Genomic DNA, 16,927 nt, shown 5'->3' on the forward strand with positions numbered 1-16,927 from the left:
ACAGTCTACAGAATAAAATATTATTCTTCCACAAAAGTAATAGATAAGAAATTATCCACAATTTCTCTATTCACCAACCAGCAAGAATTTAAATAACTTAGGTTTCAACCTACCAATACATTCAAAGATGTTGATAATGAGCGTGATTATAGTATGAAGCATGAAAACAAAAAGTATTTCCATTAATGGTGACAAGTAGTTTAATGCTAGAACAACTCCTTAGTCTACAGCAAATTTTCCATTAATGACGACAAGTAGATTACTGTTAGAACTTAGAAATTCCTATTGAAATTACATCAAGAAATAGCTTACAGGGCAAAGCAGGGACTCTTATAAACACTTGTAACAATGAAAAAGAGCAAAATCAGTAACAAGAATATTCCAGAATCCTTACAACATTCCTTGGTTTTTAAGACTACTGAAAAATATGGCATAAGACGGATAGATAAATTGACTACTTAAGCATCCAAACAATGACAACAAGCAAATGTAACAGCATACCCTAGTTTCAAATCCATAACAATAGAGTGTAGCTTAGCAATTAAGCTGCTCATCAATCCAAGCACAGTTCCTGGGTAAAACTCTCATTATTTCCAAAACTTTAAACATCATTAATCATAAAAATTCAATAGTGTTCACTGTAGAGTTGATCCTGGATTTGAATCTGAGCCTATTATCTAGACCAATGAAGTTACGAGCCTATTATCTAGACCAATGAAGTTACATCAAGAAACAAATTGTACAGCACAGCATAGGCTCCTGTTGAACGCAGAAAAACCAGTAATAAGAATATTCCTGAAAGTTGAAACAATCTTCCTTGCTTTCCTTACACTACTACTACTACTGACTAATAAGAATAGCTACAACTAAGAAAAATTCCAAACGACAGATGGGTTGACAATGCTTCAAAAACTACAATTGATAGAAGATTCAGCTTGAGAAGTCCATATGCCAGTTTACCAGAAGAGTAAATGTTTTCTCCTTTCATTGTAGTGACATTGACGGTGAACTAATCCACAAAATCAATTGCTGAGAGTAGGCGGTGTAGACAACAACCAAATGCAGCAGAAACAGTGCCTTGTGATGATCTCATGTTTGGGGTCTACCACCATTTCGAGGGCAGTCTGATCCATTCGCCATATAAATTTGTGTAATAGAGAGAGTTAACAAAAACTAGTGCAGAGGCTTGACTTCCCTCCTTTCAACTTAGGTTTAGGTTGAAATGAGGAAACCATAGAACATTCAAAATCGGGAAATTCGGGAAGACATTGCCAAAACCCTTCCTTTAAATTATATGCTACTCCTTCTCTACTTTCACCCTTTCGCCTGGTATTACACAAATAATCTCCTACAATAATAAAGAGCCCATCATGTATCTGAAAGTAGGGAGGGAGAAACGTTGATGACATCGTTGCAAACTCTCTCCACTTCCATAGCAGCTAATCTGTGTCATCCTGATACAACTCCAAGATAATCATGGCTTTTGACGAATCCTCCGTCATCGCTATCACTATAATGGACAACCCATATGCAAGCATGAATAATTGATGTGCATTATCATCTCCAACTATGTGGCGAGGAAATGCGGCTACTCTCACAGGCTTAATAAAATCACCTCGAATACTGTAACCCGCAATAACTACAGGCCATTGTGCCCTAAAGAAAAGAAAACCATTGAACGCAACCATTGTACCTGGCCTTATTTCGAAGTCGTTTTGCTCTGCAATCTTAGATTTTATCCTCCATGAATCTTGAAAATAATGATAAACCCAAATGGAAAAGTTTTTCAAGTCATCAGGGTATCCCAAATAGGTTACCAAATAGGGTTCGCCAACTCTTTCTCCCTGTACAATTCCAATTACCCATCCAGTCACATCACTCTCTATCTCTGCATAACCGTTTGTAAGTGGATTGCAAACATATAATACTGATTTTGCTCCATAAAATGTTGGGGTTAATAGACGAAGATGTGGTGATTTTCGCAAAACAAGCCCTAGCTCTGGACTTGAATACTTGAAAACAGAAATGTCCTTTATGATGGGAGTTGGTAGAAAAGAGAGAGAGATCTTCATCCATTTTTTAGTGGAAAAGCAGTAGGCCATACAATAATCTTCTGCGCAGAAAAGCAGCCATGGATTGTATTCGGGCAATGAGGACATAAAACTGCTCGAGGATAAAACAGAATTCCATTCTTTGCAAACAACACGAGCGCGGCAGATTGATTGCAAGGGAAGCTTCACAAAAATACATTTGATAATATGCCGAGGCAACTTGGATAGATTCCCCTGCTCTGCCTCTCCTTCAGCTCCACAATCAAATTCTCTCTCCATTATTTTCACCTCAACACGCCTTGCTCGGCTTTTGTCTATAAAGCCGAGGGACCGAGTGATGGTTTTCGTGACTACTGAGGCTGGGCTCGCTGAATTTTTATACCGTCTCAGTTCCTAAATTTAAGGACTCTTGTAATTATTATTATTAGTTCCTGCCCTAACTTATGCTTTCCTAGTGTATTGTAATTATTATTATTAGTTCCTGCCCTAATTATGTTTTCTGAATTAATAGCTGCACCAATCAGATTTTAGATTTCATTCATATAATAATGTTTGCAAAAAGTTTTGTAATTTGCATGATTTTTTAGAATTTAAAAATACAATTTTTTGAAAATCTTATTGGCTCATAAAGAAAAAAGCAATGAAAAAATTTAATTTTCTTCAACAAAAATACAACTATTTTTTCGAGCAGCTCTATTAATGCAAGCATTAATTGCAACTTTATCTTTTCTTTTCTTATGACAAGTGGATAAATTTTATTAAAAAATAATCGTTTTCGTAACAACTCATGAATGCACTTTTTTTAAAAAGACAATCACTTTTAATTGATGTTTATTTTTGTAATTTGTAAAATGCTATTAAATATAGATATTTTAATCAAATATAGACATTTTAACTCTTTTAAATTGTCAATTTCCAAAAATTATTTTTTATATAGCTTAATTTCATATTTATCTTAATTTTAATTTATATATAAGTTTAAATTAGAATTTAGTTTTTTTTATTTTGACATATCTAAACCAATGCTTTTAATAGATTTATTTTTTATTTTTTATTTTTATATATAATTTTTATTATATTGATATTTTTAATTTATACTTTAAAATACATAATACTAATTTTGTATCAATTTTAATAAAGTTCAAATTGTTTAGCTTTGTATATTATCAACTTTATTTATGATAAGTGTGTTTAGTTTTTTTAAAGCATAAATGTTATTTTTAAATTAATTTATGTTTATTTATTTTTGTGCATTAGATTTAAGCTTAAGAATATTGTCCACCTTCTTCAATTAGATGAATTTATAGCTTAAACAAGATATATCAAACAATTTCATCATTAAAATTAATCAATTTAACTCTTTTTTTAAAAAATTATATAATTTTATCTATATCTTATATATAATTAGTTCATAAATATATTTGGTCTCATAAATGTTCTTTACGATGTCATCTAATTTTAATTTACCATGATACTATAATATTTATTTATATATTCTTTTACTATTTTAATTAATATATATCATTGCAGTTATATAATTTAATAATATACTTACTCTGTAATTTAATTTAGCTTACCACTATAATATTCTATTTGTCATTACTATTTATTTTTTATTTTATTAAACTAAATACATTACATTTTAACCAAAACCTACCTCAATCAACCATAAAATCATGAAGGCAGGAACTTTGGCGCTTGCGCCCCTTGTTAAAAAAAAAAAAAAATTAATCTTTAATTGTGTTTCTAAATTTTTGGTTTTGTGAAAATAAAACATACAATTTTTTTGGGGTTTTGTGAAAATAAAACATACAAATTTTTAAGGTGTAGTAAAATTATTTTCTAAGATAATGGAGCAATTTCTAATTCTATCCTATTTTCACCTTGTAGAAGTCTAAAAAGGAGTTTGTATTTTGAAGGAAAAGAGAGGATGCTACTTGGATCAGTGATGGGTATTATGATTGTCTAGGGCTTGCTTAAAAATAGAGTTGTGGTCGCTCAATTTTTATAGTGTTTCGGTTCTTAAATTTGAGGACTTTGTAACTAATAAAATATTCTAAAGAAGTAAATCTTTTATTTTGTTTCTAAATTTTTAGTTTTGTGAAAATAAAATATACAAACTTTTGACATGTGGCAAAATTATTTTCCAACATGATGGAGCTATTTTTAGCTCTACCTCATTTTCACCTCTTAGAGACCTAAAAAGGGGCTCCTACAATATATCTTTATCCCTTACAAAAACATTTGTCATAAGACATTATAGAAAAATAATAATAATAAAATAATATTTTTAAAAATTAAATAAATAATGAAATGTTATTTATTTATATTTAATTTATCATATATAAATAAAATAATATTTTAAAAAATCTTTAGTTATAAAAATGTCATGAAAAATAAAAATAACAAGAAAAAAATAATTTTTTACAAATATTTTATTACTTGATTAGGTAAATTATAAAAGCTTAAAAAAAAATATTTAAAGTGAAAAACTAAATTAATTTAAAAAATAAATTAAAATTGTTAAAAAACTAAAATATAAATCAATTTTAAAAATCAAACTAAAATTTAAATTTAAATCAAATAATATTAAAAATCTATTAAATTTAAATAAGTTTAAAAAATAAAGAGATTAATTGATATTTTAATTTTAAACTTATTTATTTATTTATTTGATCGGTAAATGGCCAAAGCCTAGATCAATTATTATTATTTGTTAGAATTAATTAATTATTATTATATGTTAAGCGAAGGTAGATTGGAACCTAAGACCTCCCTCATGAGAGGCTCGCAAGTTACTGTTGTGTTGTAGGCTTTTGCCTATATTTTAAACTTATTTATTAATTTCTTTAAAAAATAATAATAAAAGTTCTAGAAATAAAGACTCACAATTTCTCAAAAAATAAACTTTTAAAAAAAAATTTTAAAGGTGAATTAATTTACCTTTTCTATACAAGTGCAAAGAGTATAGAAGTGATGTAAAAAACAAACAAACTTCTACTTAATAGTTTTGAATATATAATGTGTTCATTTGTAAGATCTAGGAAATGATGTAAAGTAAGATCGACTGTATTCATCGTGAAGACACAGAGACATGAGTCACCTCCTTGCTCCTTTTACCCTCATCCCCTAAGCCTCAAGTCAAGGAATCTAAAATATAAACCTCCATCTCCACATCCTTGTCCTCCTCCGCTCTACATCTCATTGCCTTTTGCTTCATTCTTTGCTTGGAGGGAACTACATCTTCAAAATCTAACTCATCATCATCTTGCGGGACAATGGTTCTTAATCTCCACTTAGCCTTCAATTTTGCAAGTCTCCCGAACCTTCTTCTACCTCCTCAAACGTCCTCCTCAAAATCATCTGAGTCCACCTCCATCCCTTTCTCAATTTTCAACCTCTTCCCTATTGACAACAGGGGGCCATTTTAATCTTATTCGGGTCAACAAGGGAAATGTTAGGAGAGGGTTCGGGGGTGGGGGCCCTAGGACCAGTGATTCTCAAAGGAACATGTGGGAGGGGGGGCAGGGGTCGGGGGGTCATGAAAAGAAGGGATATTACGAACCTCCACAATTCTATTGGGTAACAAGGCCAAATGGAAATGGTAGAGACAAAACATTAAACCCTGGTGCAAGATTGTGAAGTTAGCACCCTTCATTTTTTCCTTCACATCTGCAACTATATCCACTAACTCGTACAACAAAAAGAAAGGGATGGAAATGTTATCATGGTTCCTAAAATGGTTGAGGGGGAAATGGTAAAAATAACAAACCCCATACCTCCCTTGAAGAGTAAGATATTTCATCAACAATAAACAAACCTCATTACATGGCTCTAGAAGATTTTCCCTTAGAAACCCACCACGGTGGTGAACATGTTCTTTTCCCTCTCGAAAGAAACGGTTCAAACTTGTTTCATCCAAGATTCTGGTCACTTTCTACCATTTCCTACCCGTTATAGAAATGCTTGTAGCCATAGCAATGACTTCCTTCGTCACCTGAAAAGTGATACCATTCATTGTTACTTTCTTGACATCCCAAGAATTCACAAACTGGAGCGAACAACTCTCGTCATAGTCATTCATCACTTCCATAAAAGGGGCAGACCCCCTTCTTAAATAACATGTACCAAGTGAGAGGTTTTCTAGCACTGTCTTCAATTGTTGAGGGTTCAATATGGACTAGGTCAACCCCCATTGCAACTTCCTACGCAACACTAATCACACCCTCCTAAGTCTTGGACCAGACACATAGATTGAACCTATAGTCAAGCTTAGGCACAAAATGAAATTCCACCAAGTAAAGAACAATCTCATAAATGGCTTTAATCTCATAAAGAAGATAATGTTACAACACATACATAGTTGACGAATGATTTTAATTAAGGATGTGATAATTCACCTCTAATACAATACTACACTAATATAAAAGAGAGAGAAAATGATATTTATTTTGTTATACAAACTATAGTTAAAAATTTAAAATATTTTTTTTAACAAGATCAAATTATATGTATATGTATGTGTATATGTATGTATATATGTATATATATGTATGTGTGTACGTATGCATATATATGTGTGTATGTGTATATATATGTATGTATGTATGTATGTATTATGTATATATATATATATATATACATACATATATATGTGTGTATGTATTTGTATGTATATATGTACACATACATAAATACATACATACAACATATATATATATATATATATATAAAAGACTGTAAACTAATTTTAATAAATAAATTAATTTTAACAATTAAATTAATTTTAAACTTAAATATTTTTATTGTGTGTGTGTGTGTGTGTGTGTGTGTGTCTATATATATATATATTTAATTTTTAATTTTTTTAATATTAAAATTATTATACAAACATTATTTTAATACTAAAAATGATTGTGCAATAATATTTAAAAATAGAAGCGAAAGAAAACTTCTAAATATAATTTATATTATAATGTATTTAGCACCTCCAATAGAATGGAAGAAATTAAACTTTGATGGAGCTTCTAGAGCGAATCTTGGGAAAGTAGGATTGGGTTGTATAGTTTGATTTGAAAATGGAGACTAGATATTAAAACGAGCTAAACCATTAGGTAATGCAACTAATAATATAGTTGAATTGGAAGCATTAAAAGAAGGATTAAAATTAAGCATAAAAAAGAATATTAAAAAGTTAATTATTGAAGGTGATTCACAAATTATCCTAAATGCAATTATAAAGCAACAAACATCGAATTGGATATTAAATGCTAAACTAGAAAGTGTGCTTTGTTGGAATTATGATATATTTTTCATTAGTGCAAACACTTATTCAGTTCTGAATGCTTACCGAGCTCATCACTTAGTCTACAGTATATAACAAGCATTTAGTGGTTATCTTATAAGTTCAACAGGTAAACAGTTCTCACCGAGCATTCCAGAGGTTACCGAGTGAATGGGTAGTTTAGCAGTGTTCACCGAGCAAAGCAAGGCAAATGAAGAACTCAGTGTTCACCGAGAAAAGCAAGGTAAATGAAGAACTTAGTGTTCACCAAGCAAACCAAGGTAAATGAAGAACTCAGTGTTCACCAAGCAAAGGAAGGTAAATGAAGAACTCAGTGTTCACCGAGCAAAGCAAGGTAAATGAAGAACTCAGTGTTAACTGAGCAAACCAAGGTAAATGAAGAACTCAGTGTTCACCGAGCAAAGGAAGGTAAATGAAGAACTCAGTGTTCACCGAGAAAAGCAAGGTAAATGAAGAACTCAGTGTTCACTGAGCAAAGCAAGGTAAATGAAGAACTCAGTGTTCACCAAGCAAACCAAGGTAAATGAAGAACTCAGTGTTCATCGAGCAAAGGAAGGTAAACAAAGAATTCAGTGTTCACCGAGCACAGGAAGGTAAATGAAGGACTCAGTGTTCACCGAGCACAGCAAGGTAAACGAAGAAGTTAGCTTTTACCGAGTGACACTATATCTATCGAGTCACCAATGGTTACCGAGTCCCAAGCAGTATTGTGTGGCTAGTATGAACCAAGCCTCTACTTCTACCGAGTGCATGACGATGCCGAGTAATATAGTAGAAGTCGAGTATCATAAGCTCACCAAGTCAGCTTGAGGAACCCAAGTTTTCTACTATTTGGCCGACTCAGTAATGTTTTGTTCACTTATGTTTTAGCCAACCTTGTAGTTGTAAATATTGGAATGGTATATATGAAATGTATGATATCATTTTTAGTATGGTATATGTGTAGAAATAAGAGTAATATTCGCATATGAAGAAGGTATTGATATATTTTGAGAAAAGTGAAAGCGAATCAGCAGCAGAATAAAAGGGAATACAGCAAGGTCAGCATAGGAGCAGAAAAGTTATACCTATCACATCAGGTGATCAATGCAACAAGGATATTATCAGCAAAAAGTTGTAATTAGATCCACTACTTCATCCTAACAGGTGAATCAATTCATAAATCCTTTAACCGGGCGGACCTAACAGTCTTTTTGTAAATCTCCTAACAGAGTGCATACTTTACTGTATGTTTGTAAATCCTCTAACAGGGTGGATCTAGCAGTCCTACTTGCTCCTAACACGGCAGATCACCAGAAGTGATCATTGTAAGCCTTAACAGGCCAACTTTATACTGCAGTATTGAAGTTTTGTGGGTATCATCCCCACCCTAGTTTTACTTTCTATTTGGAAGGTTTCTGGGTCACCAAACCTTTATGTACATGTGCAATGAATGTTTGTTTCTTCAGTTATGCAGTAGTTTAGATGAATGAATGGTGAATGGTTAAAATGTTGAATGGGATAAAAGTTTTATAAGTTACTGATTCACCCCTCCCCTCTCAGTAACCTACCTTATCCTGAATATTTCCAACAATTGGTATCAGAGCTTTGTGGTTCTCAAGATAAAGTTTGACAGCTTGAGCAAAGATCAAGGACAATGAAGATATTTAGACTTGACAAATCCATTGAAAATGAAAAGCTAGATCTGGAAATGGCCATGGCTCAACTCAAAGAAGCAAAGGAGCATCTTTCTCAATCTCTAAAAAGAAGGAAGGAACTTGCAAGACAAATGAATGATCATCAGTATGTTGAAGAAAAGATTGAAGACCTTTTACCATCAAGCAGTTCAAATGAAGCTAATGAAGCAATCAAGGAACTCCTAGCTAAAAATGGCTCTCTGTAGGAAGAAGTAAGGAAGCTTAAAAGAGAACAAGAAATCCAATCCATCAGGCTATGTCAAGTTTTGGAACAGAGAAACAAGGCAAATGAAGACCTAGAGGTAAGAAATAATCAGTTCCTTCAACATGAAAATCTTGTAGGTCAACTATCTAATGCAAATGATGAAGTTATGAATCTAACATCTGAGAATGAAAGTTTAAGAAATGATTTAATCACTGAAAGACAAATCAATGCAAGTTTACAAAGTGATCTGAGATCTGAGAGACAAATCAATGAAAGCTTGGAAAATGACTTGATCACTGAAAGGCAATTCAATGAAAGAATGATGAAATCTCAAACAGACATCAACCAATTGAATCAACAACATGAGCAGAATCTTCATAGACAAAAAGGTAAAGCCGGTCTTGGATACAAGGAAGAAGGTGAATCCTCCAAACAAGGTGCCCAAGGGAATCAAAGACCCACTTGCAATCACTGTGGCAAGATAGGTCATACATCAAACAAATGTTGGAGTAATGGAAAAAGAAAATTCAATGGCAAATGCTTCAACTGCAATCAACATGGTCACAAAGCTAATGAATGCAAAGAAAAACCAAAATTTGAAGGCAAATGTCACAAATGCAAGAAACATGGTCACAAGGCATTCCAATGTAGATCCAAATCATTCAATCTAGTTGAACAACTTGTCAAAGAAATCTTTGGATGGGACTACAATACTTGGTGCAGATGTCATTATCGTGGAGAATATGGACATGTTGGCAAAGACTATTCAAGGCATCACTTGAGGAAAAGAGACACAACAGTAAGATGTTATACATGTACATAACTTGGTCATATAGCCAAGAATTGCATGAATACTGAAAGAATTGAAGATGAAAAGAAAGCTAAAGCTGATAACATTCGGAAGCAAATGAGACAACAATGGATTCCTAAATCTACCAAGCAAGCCAATTCAAATGATGGTTATGTCACTCAAGAAATGGGTGACTCCACCATTTCCAATTAGATGCAAGAAGAATCAAGAATTGCATCATCAAGCCATATCTCAAGCAGTTCCAGAGTGAAAGAGTGCAAATGATCAAATCAGTATTTTAGGTTCAAGAACCAAAGGAAAGTTATCATTCACCGTGTTGCATTTACCGAGCAAGGTTGGTTAAAGACTTTACCGAGCTAGGTCGGGAGTATCAAAGATTTTGTTTGATCATCGAGTTGCAAAGCTTTACCGAGTAGAGTGATGACAAACTGGCAAGCACTATGTCATCTCATCTACCTTCGTACCGAGCATTAATGACAACATTTTCATCAAAAGGGCAGAATTCGATTTTATTTTTCACCATGACTTAAGAATACTTAGAGCTAAAAGATTTCCAGTGAATTCAAAGCAAATCCCAAGCGATTCCAAGCGAATTTCAAGTGGAGAATTTGTTCAAGATTTTTTTTTATTTACCGAGCAACTATGGCATCCACAAGCACTAGCAGCAGCAAGGCAAAAAGAGGTTTAGAGATGTTAGTAAAGGGTACAAAATGGAAAGCGCCCAATTTCAAGATTGTTCCGGCCGTTGCAGAATCACTCGACCCAACTGGAGCTCAATCACAAATAACCCCTAAGGTACTTCTTATCAATGATATTCGTACTCATTTCAAATGTTCTATTCAAGAAATTGAAAACCTAGAAATGGACAGTGCCCTAGGTGAAATGAGTGTAGATGGCTCTTTGAAACCTGAATTCAAACATCTTGAAACCAAAGGATTGACTCATATCTCGCATATGCCTAGAAACTTCCAAACCAAATGGATTAGGTATATCTTGAGTCGGGTACATAATGGAAAATTATGGTTAGAGCAGCCAGTGCTAATCACTAAGAAAATGATTCACAAAATCACGAGTCTCCCTATCCTCAGCAAAGCCAAAACCACCAAAACCCTAAGTTGGGAGGAGTTACAAAGGAAAACCCTAGCCGAATGGGACAGTAGAGGTTTAAAGGTAAACAATATATCTGATCTCAAACTAAGATTCGACATTCATGTAATTGCATACAAATTATACAGTTCTAGTAGATTGAACAGTGTACCTTGTGAAGCTGTGGATTTAGCCCTCAAGGTTGTAAAGAAAAACCTTAAACTTGATCTGTCCGTGAGGTATTGCTGAAACAATTGAATAAAAATATGTATAGTATAAGGACTTCCAAGAATAACTCTTGTAAATTCAGTTCTCTGTTGATTTGTTTATTTTTTTACATTCAAAAATTCTTTCCATCTAAAGGAACTGTCGTATGGAGAAAAGACATTCCAATTTTGTATCAAATAAATGAGTTTGTAGCAGAGATGGGTGAAAATTTTGATAGCATCATGGACAACTATTTTGAAGATTTCAAGGAGAGAATGAATAACAGGTTCCAGATTCCACCAAAGTTAGTTGAAGATTACAAAAATGATGTATGCTTCATGGTTGACTGTGATAATGGTGTACATCCAAGCAGTCAGATCCCGAGTTGCATGGGTAAAACCTCTTCCCTATGAGGTAAATATTGATGAATCCAGAGACATCATAGAAGCAATGGAAAACGAGCCAATAGACCCAAGGCAACAAATTTTTGGAACCTATGATGAAGCAAAGGCCAGAATTGAGCTTGAAATCAAGCTACCACAAGCCATAAGCAAAGGTAAGAGGAAGATAGAAAAATTGAAAACTGCATCTGGCCCTCTTAAGCTAATAGAAGGAAAAGGTGAGGATGAAGGAGATGATGAAGAAGAAGAAGAACAAGAAACTGAAGAAGAACCTCTGAAGAAGAAAGGTAAGGTAATAATTACCAAACCTAAAAAGAAGCCTACCTCATCATCATCAGATTTATCATAACATCCACATCAGATTTATCATCTGCACCTACCTCATCATAGCTCTAGGTATCATCAATGGAAGTGTCTACCACTTCATCTACCGAGCTGCAGCCCTCTCCTTCAGCTACCGAGCCAGCCTCCTCAGCTCCATCATCTTCAGTCAGTATAGCAGTAAGTTCCACAATTTTGTCAGCCACATTAGCACCAATTTTTGCACCAGTTAGTCCTCCCATTATAAATATTCCAGCTTGTTCTACAATTTTGTCTGCATTATCTGCATCTACATCAAATCCAGTTAGATCAGATACTGCATTACCGACTGTACCATCATTTTTGGAAAATGTTCCAATTTTTGATCTGGTAAATACTCCTATTGGCACTAATCCTCAAGTATCCCAGTTTTCACTGCTACTCCTTCCATCTCCACTATTGTGTCTATTCCCAAGGTCAAACTAGTCATCACAGAAGCCAAACAAAAGCAACCATTAAGACTTCTGCTCACTGGAAAAGAAATTCCCGAGGATATTGACTTAGACATAGAGATAGTGATTCCAAAAATTGACTAACAAAGTGCTACCATTGAAGAAATGAGGTATGCTAGTCAACTAATAGAGATGAAGGCTACGCAAAAGCAATTAAGGTCTGAAAGGGATAAGGAGTACAGAACAATTGAGAATGCCAGGAATATAATTACAGAAGCTATAGGTGTTGAAGTAGATTCTACTCAACACATTTTGATTCAGTTAGAAGAGGCTGTAAATAAATTCAATGAGGACACCTCTGGCCAAGAAAAATTGATTGAAAAGGTTGAAAGAAAATTTGATAATAAGGTGCTTGAGCACATTGCAATAAAACAGGTAGAATTGTTCACAATTTTGGTCAATCTTGAAAATTCTTTTAATAATGTAACTTCACTTTTTGCCAAACTTTGTGATGTTACAGAGTACACCAAGGAAATCAAATAAAAATTGAATAAAATTGATGAGGATATGAAGGTCAGTGCCCAAATGCTGCAACTTGACCCCAATTCAAGTTCATCCCATCATCTCAAAATCAGATTTTTGTTAGAAAAGAAGGCAAAATTGTTGAGAGAGGAAGCAAGGATCAGATCTACATTGATTGACATTCAGAATATGATTCTTCCTATCATGGACACAATGCAGAAACACATTGCCTACTCCAAAACATTGATCCATGACAACAATTTCTCAGTTACAAATCATGTGATTGAACTTTTAGCTGAAGTTCAAATAGCACTCTCCACCTGCAAAATTTTGCAAGAAAATTGGGATAAGACTTTGGCTCTTTATCTCAAGGTACATTCTGAGTTTATCTCTCATTTTGGTGTTTCTATATAAATACATATTGTTTACTTTGGCATTATTGTCAAAAAGGGGGAGATAGAGTACCAAAATAAGAGATAGAGACATATGTAAATAAGGAAGCCATGTGTAAAGATAAAGATATTTGTAAATACTATGTGCATATTGTATGGGGGAGATATATGTAAATCAAGATGTCAAATTTTGCACATAAGCTTTTGCTCATAAGTGTTTTTGTCACTAATGCCAAAGGGGGAGATTGTTGGAATTATGATATATTTGTCATTAGTGCAAACACTTATTCAGTTCTGAATGCTTACTGAGCTCATCACTTAGTCTACAGTATATACCAAGCATTTAGTGGTTACCTTATAAGTTTAGCAAGTAAACAGTTCTCACTGAGCATTCCAAAGGTTACCGAGTAAATGGGCAATTCAGCAGTGTTCACCGAGCAAAGCAAGGTAAATGAAGAACTCAGTGTTCACCGAGCAAAGCAAGGTAAATGAAGAACTCAGTTTTCACCGAGCAAAGCAAGGTAAATGAAGAACTCAGTGTTCACTAAGCAAAGGAAGGTAAATGAAGAACTCAATGTTCACCGAGCAAATCAAGGTAAATGAAGAACTTAATGTTCACCAAGCAAAGCAAGGTAAATGAAGAACTTAGTGTTCACTGAGAAAACCAAGGTAAATGAAGAACTCAGTGTTCATTGAGCAAACCAAGGTAAATGAAGAACTCAGTGTTCATCGAGCAAAGCAAGGTAAATGAAGAACTCAATGTTCACCGAGCAAACCAAGGTAAATGAAGAACTCAGTGTTCACCAAGAAAAGGAAGGTAAATAAAGAACTCAGTGTTCACTGAGCACAGGAAGGTAAATGAAGGACTCAGTGTTCATCGAGGACAACAAGGTAAATGAAGAAGTTAGTTTTTACCGAGTGACACTATATCTACCGAGTCACCAATGGTTACCGAGTCCCAAGCAGTATTGTGTGGCTAGTATGAATTGAGCCTGTACTTCTACCGAGTGCATGAGAATGCCGAGTAATATAGTAGATGCCGAGTATTAGAAGGTCACCAAGTCAACTTGAGGAACCTGAGTTTTCTACTATTTGGCCGACTCAGTAATGTTTTGTTCACTTATGTTTTAGCCGACCTTGTAGTTGTAAATATTGGAATGGTATATATGAAATGTATGATATCATTTGTAGTATGGTATGATGTGTAGAAATAAGAGTAATATTCACATATGAAGAAGGTATTGATATATTTTGAGAAAAGTGAAAGCGAATCAGCAACAAAATAAAAGGGAATATAGCAAGATCAACATAGGAGCAAAAAAGTTATACCTATCACATCATGTGATCAATGCAACAAGGATCTTATCAACAAATAGTTGTAAGAAAATCCATGGCTTCATCCTAACAGGTGAATCAGTTCATAAATCCTTTAACCGGGTGGACCTAACAGTCTTTTTGTAAATCTCCTAACAGAGTGCATACTTTACTGTATGTTTGTAAATCTTCTAACAGGGTGGATCTAGCAGTCTTATTTGCTCCTAACAGGGCAGATCACCAGAAGTGATCATTGTAAGCCATAACATGCCAACTTTATACTGTAGTATTGAAGTTTTGTGGGTATCATCCCCACCCCAGTTTTACTTTCTATTTGGAAGGTTTCTGGGTCACCAAATCATTGTGTACATGTGCAATGAATGTTTGTTTCTTTAGTTATGTAGTAGTTTAGATGAATGAATGGTGAATGGTTAAAATGCTGAATAGGATAAAAGTTTTATAAGTTACTGATTTACCCCTCCCCTCTCAGTAAGCTACCTTATCCTGAATATTTCCAACATACTTAATCTTATAGATCAATGTGAGGAGATTAGAATACAACATATTTATCATGAAGGGAATTTAGAAGCTGATAAATTGGTAAATAAAGGAGTGGAGGGAGAAGAAATCTAGCAAAACAAAATTAAGTTAAGTAGAATACTAAGATTAGAGCAAAGGAAAATCTAGTAGAAATATGACACACCTTTATTAGAAGTAATTATTAGACAAACATTCTTAGCAAGAAAATCTACTTACATTTATAAGACATCTGAAAAATAATCATGAAACATTAAGTATAATCTCTTTTAGTGTATCTCAATAGTTCCACACATATATGAGTAGACCAAAATCAATGCTTAAAAACTGTGAGTCTTCATCTGTTATTTAAGGCTCAGAATACTAAATGTTTTTACAGTTCTTCTTTCTTATCTAACCCTATTGTTTCTCTATGAGTATGGAGTTTTCTATTGCCCTCTTTCACACTTTGGAAGTGAGGACAATGACATTCAAAGGGGTTGTCAAATAGAAGAGGTGGAATAGGATCCTTAACCTGGTAGATGATATTTTTAGGTTTGCAATCTCCTAGGTAATAAGGGAGAGGTTGTTTAATTATTCTCCTCTTAAACTCATAAGTATACGATAAGAATAAGAAGAATTAATGAACATCTAAGATTATTGAATTTAGTTAATATGATTTTGATGAATCTTTTCATTTGTACTAGATAAGGACCTAGATATCTAATCCATGCTAAGTATAAAATGTAAATTGATTAGGTAACGGGATGAGATTCTAGATAAAGATTCACATAAAGCATATTATAAAATCTTTTGATTAACTCTATTGGTACAATTTAGGATTCTTATTGTATGAAGTGTCTCTTAGTATATTGATTGGTCTCTTTACTCCTCCCATTTTTATGATCACATTGAATTGGTACTAATCCCATATTGGAAGATAGTTGTATTTTGTCATGCAAATCGCAAATGGATTAATTCTTCATGGCAGGATCCTTTTTAAATTTTGTTCGGAACCTTGCCTCTGTCCATTTTTATGTCTCTTTTTCAAATGATATCTATATGTTATTACTTGCTTCATCAAATTTTGTATTAACATGTATGAAGCTTCATATAAACTGGGGTATGCCCCTTTGAAACTGTATAATATAGGACTTCGGTCCCAGGCAAGACTAGAGGTTTTCTTGCTTCATTCTTTTCTACCATTGCCCGCTTGAATAGAGAAATTTGTAAATTAAATTAAATTTATTCAATATAATACAAAGCTTCAGCCATTTATTGATTAAAAAAATTAAAAATATTTTTTTTTAACAAGATAAAATTTGAAGATGGTAAATTATATATATAAGACTGTAAACTAATTTTAATAAATTAATTGATTTTAACAATTAAATTAATTTTAAACTTAATTAATTTTATTTTAATATTAAAATTATTATGCAAATTTTTTTAATACTAAAAATGATTGTGCAATAATATTTAAAAATAGAAGTGAAAGAAAACTTCTAAATAAAATTTATATTATAATATATTTTAATAAGATGGTTAATTATATAAGGCAAGAGCCTACAACACAACTGTAAATTGTGAGCCTCTTAATTGGGAGGTCTTGGGTTCAAGTATACACAAGCTTAACTAATAATTGAAATAATTAATCATGACAAATAATAATAATTAACCTTCGCTTCG

General features: G+C 33.1%; 1 protein-coding gene across 1 annotated transcript in view; it reads right to left on the reverse strand.

Annotated features, from left to right (window-relative positions):
- Positions 1–587: 587 nt before the first annotated feature.
- The window catches only part of LOC149532555 (uncharacterized), a 71,318-nt gene continuing 54,978 nt past the window's right edge, over positions 588–16,927 (reverse strand). The window contains exon 2 of the mRNA XM_089805733.1: positions 588–2,444. Coding sequence (XP_089661859.1) covers positions 1,440–2,444 — 1,005 coding nt within the window. The 3' untranslated portion in view covers positions 588–1,439. The remainder of the gene's footprint in view (positions 2,445–16,927) is intronic.

The sequence above is a fragment of the Cupressus sempervirens genome, chromosome 10 (genome assembly GCF_028749045.1).
Source record: "Cupressus sempervirens isolate cs-2001-9-10 chromosome 10, ASM2874904v1, whole genome shotgun sequence".
NCBI classification, from domain to species: Eukaryota; Viridiplantae; Streptophyta; class Pinopsida; order Cupressales; family Cupressaceae; genus Cupressus; species Cupressus sempervirens.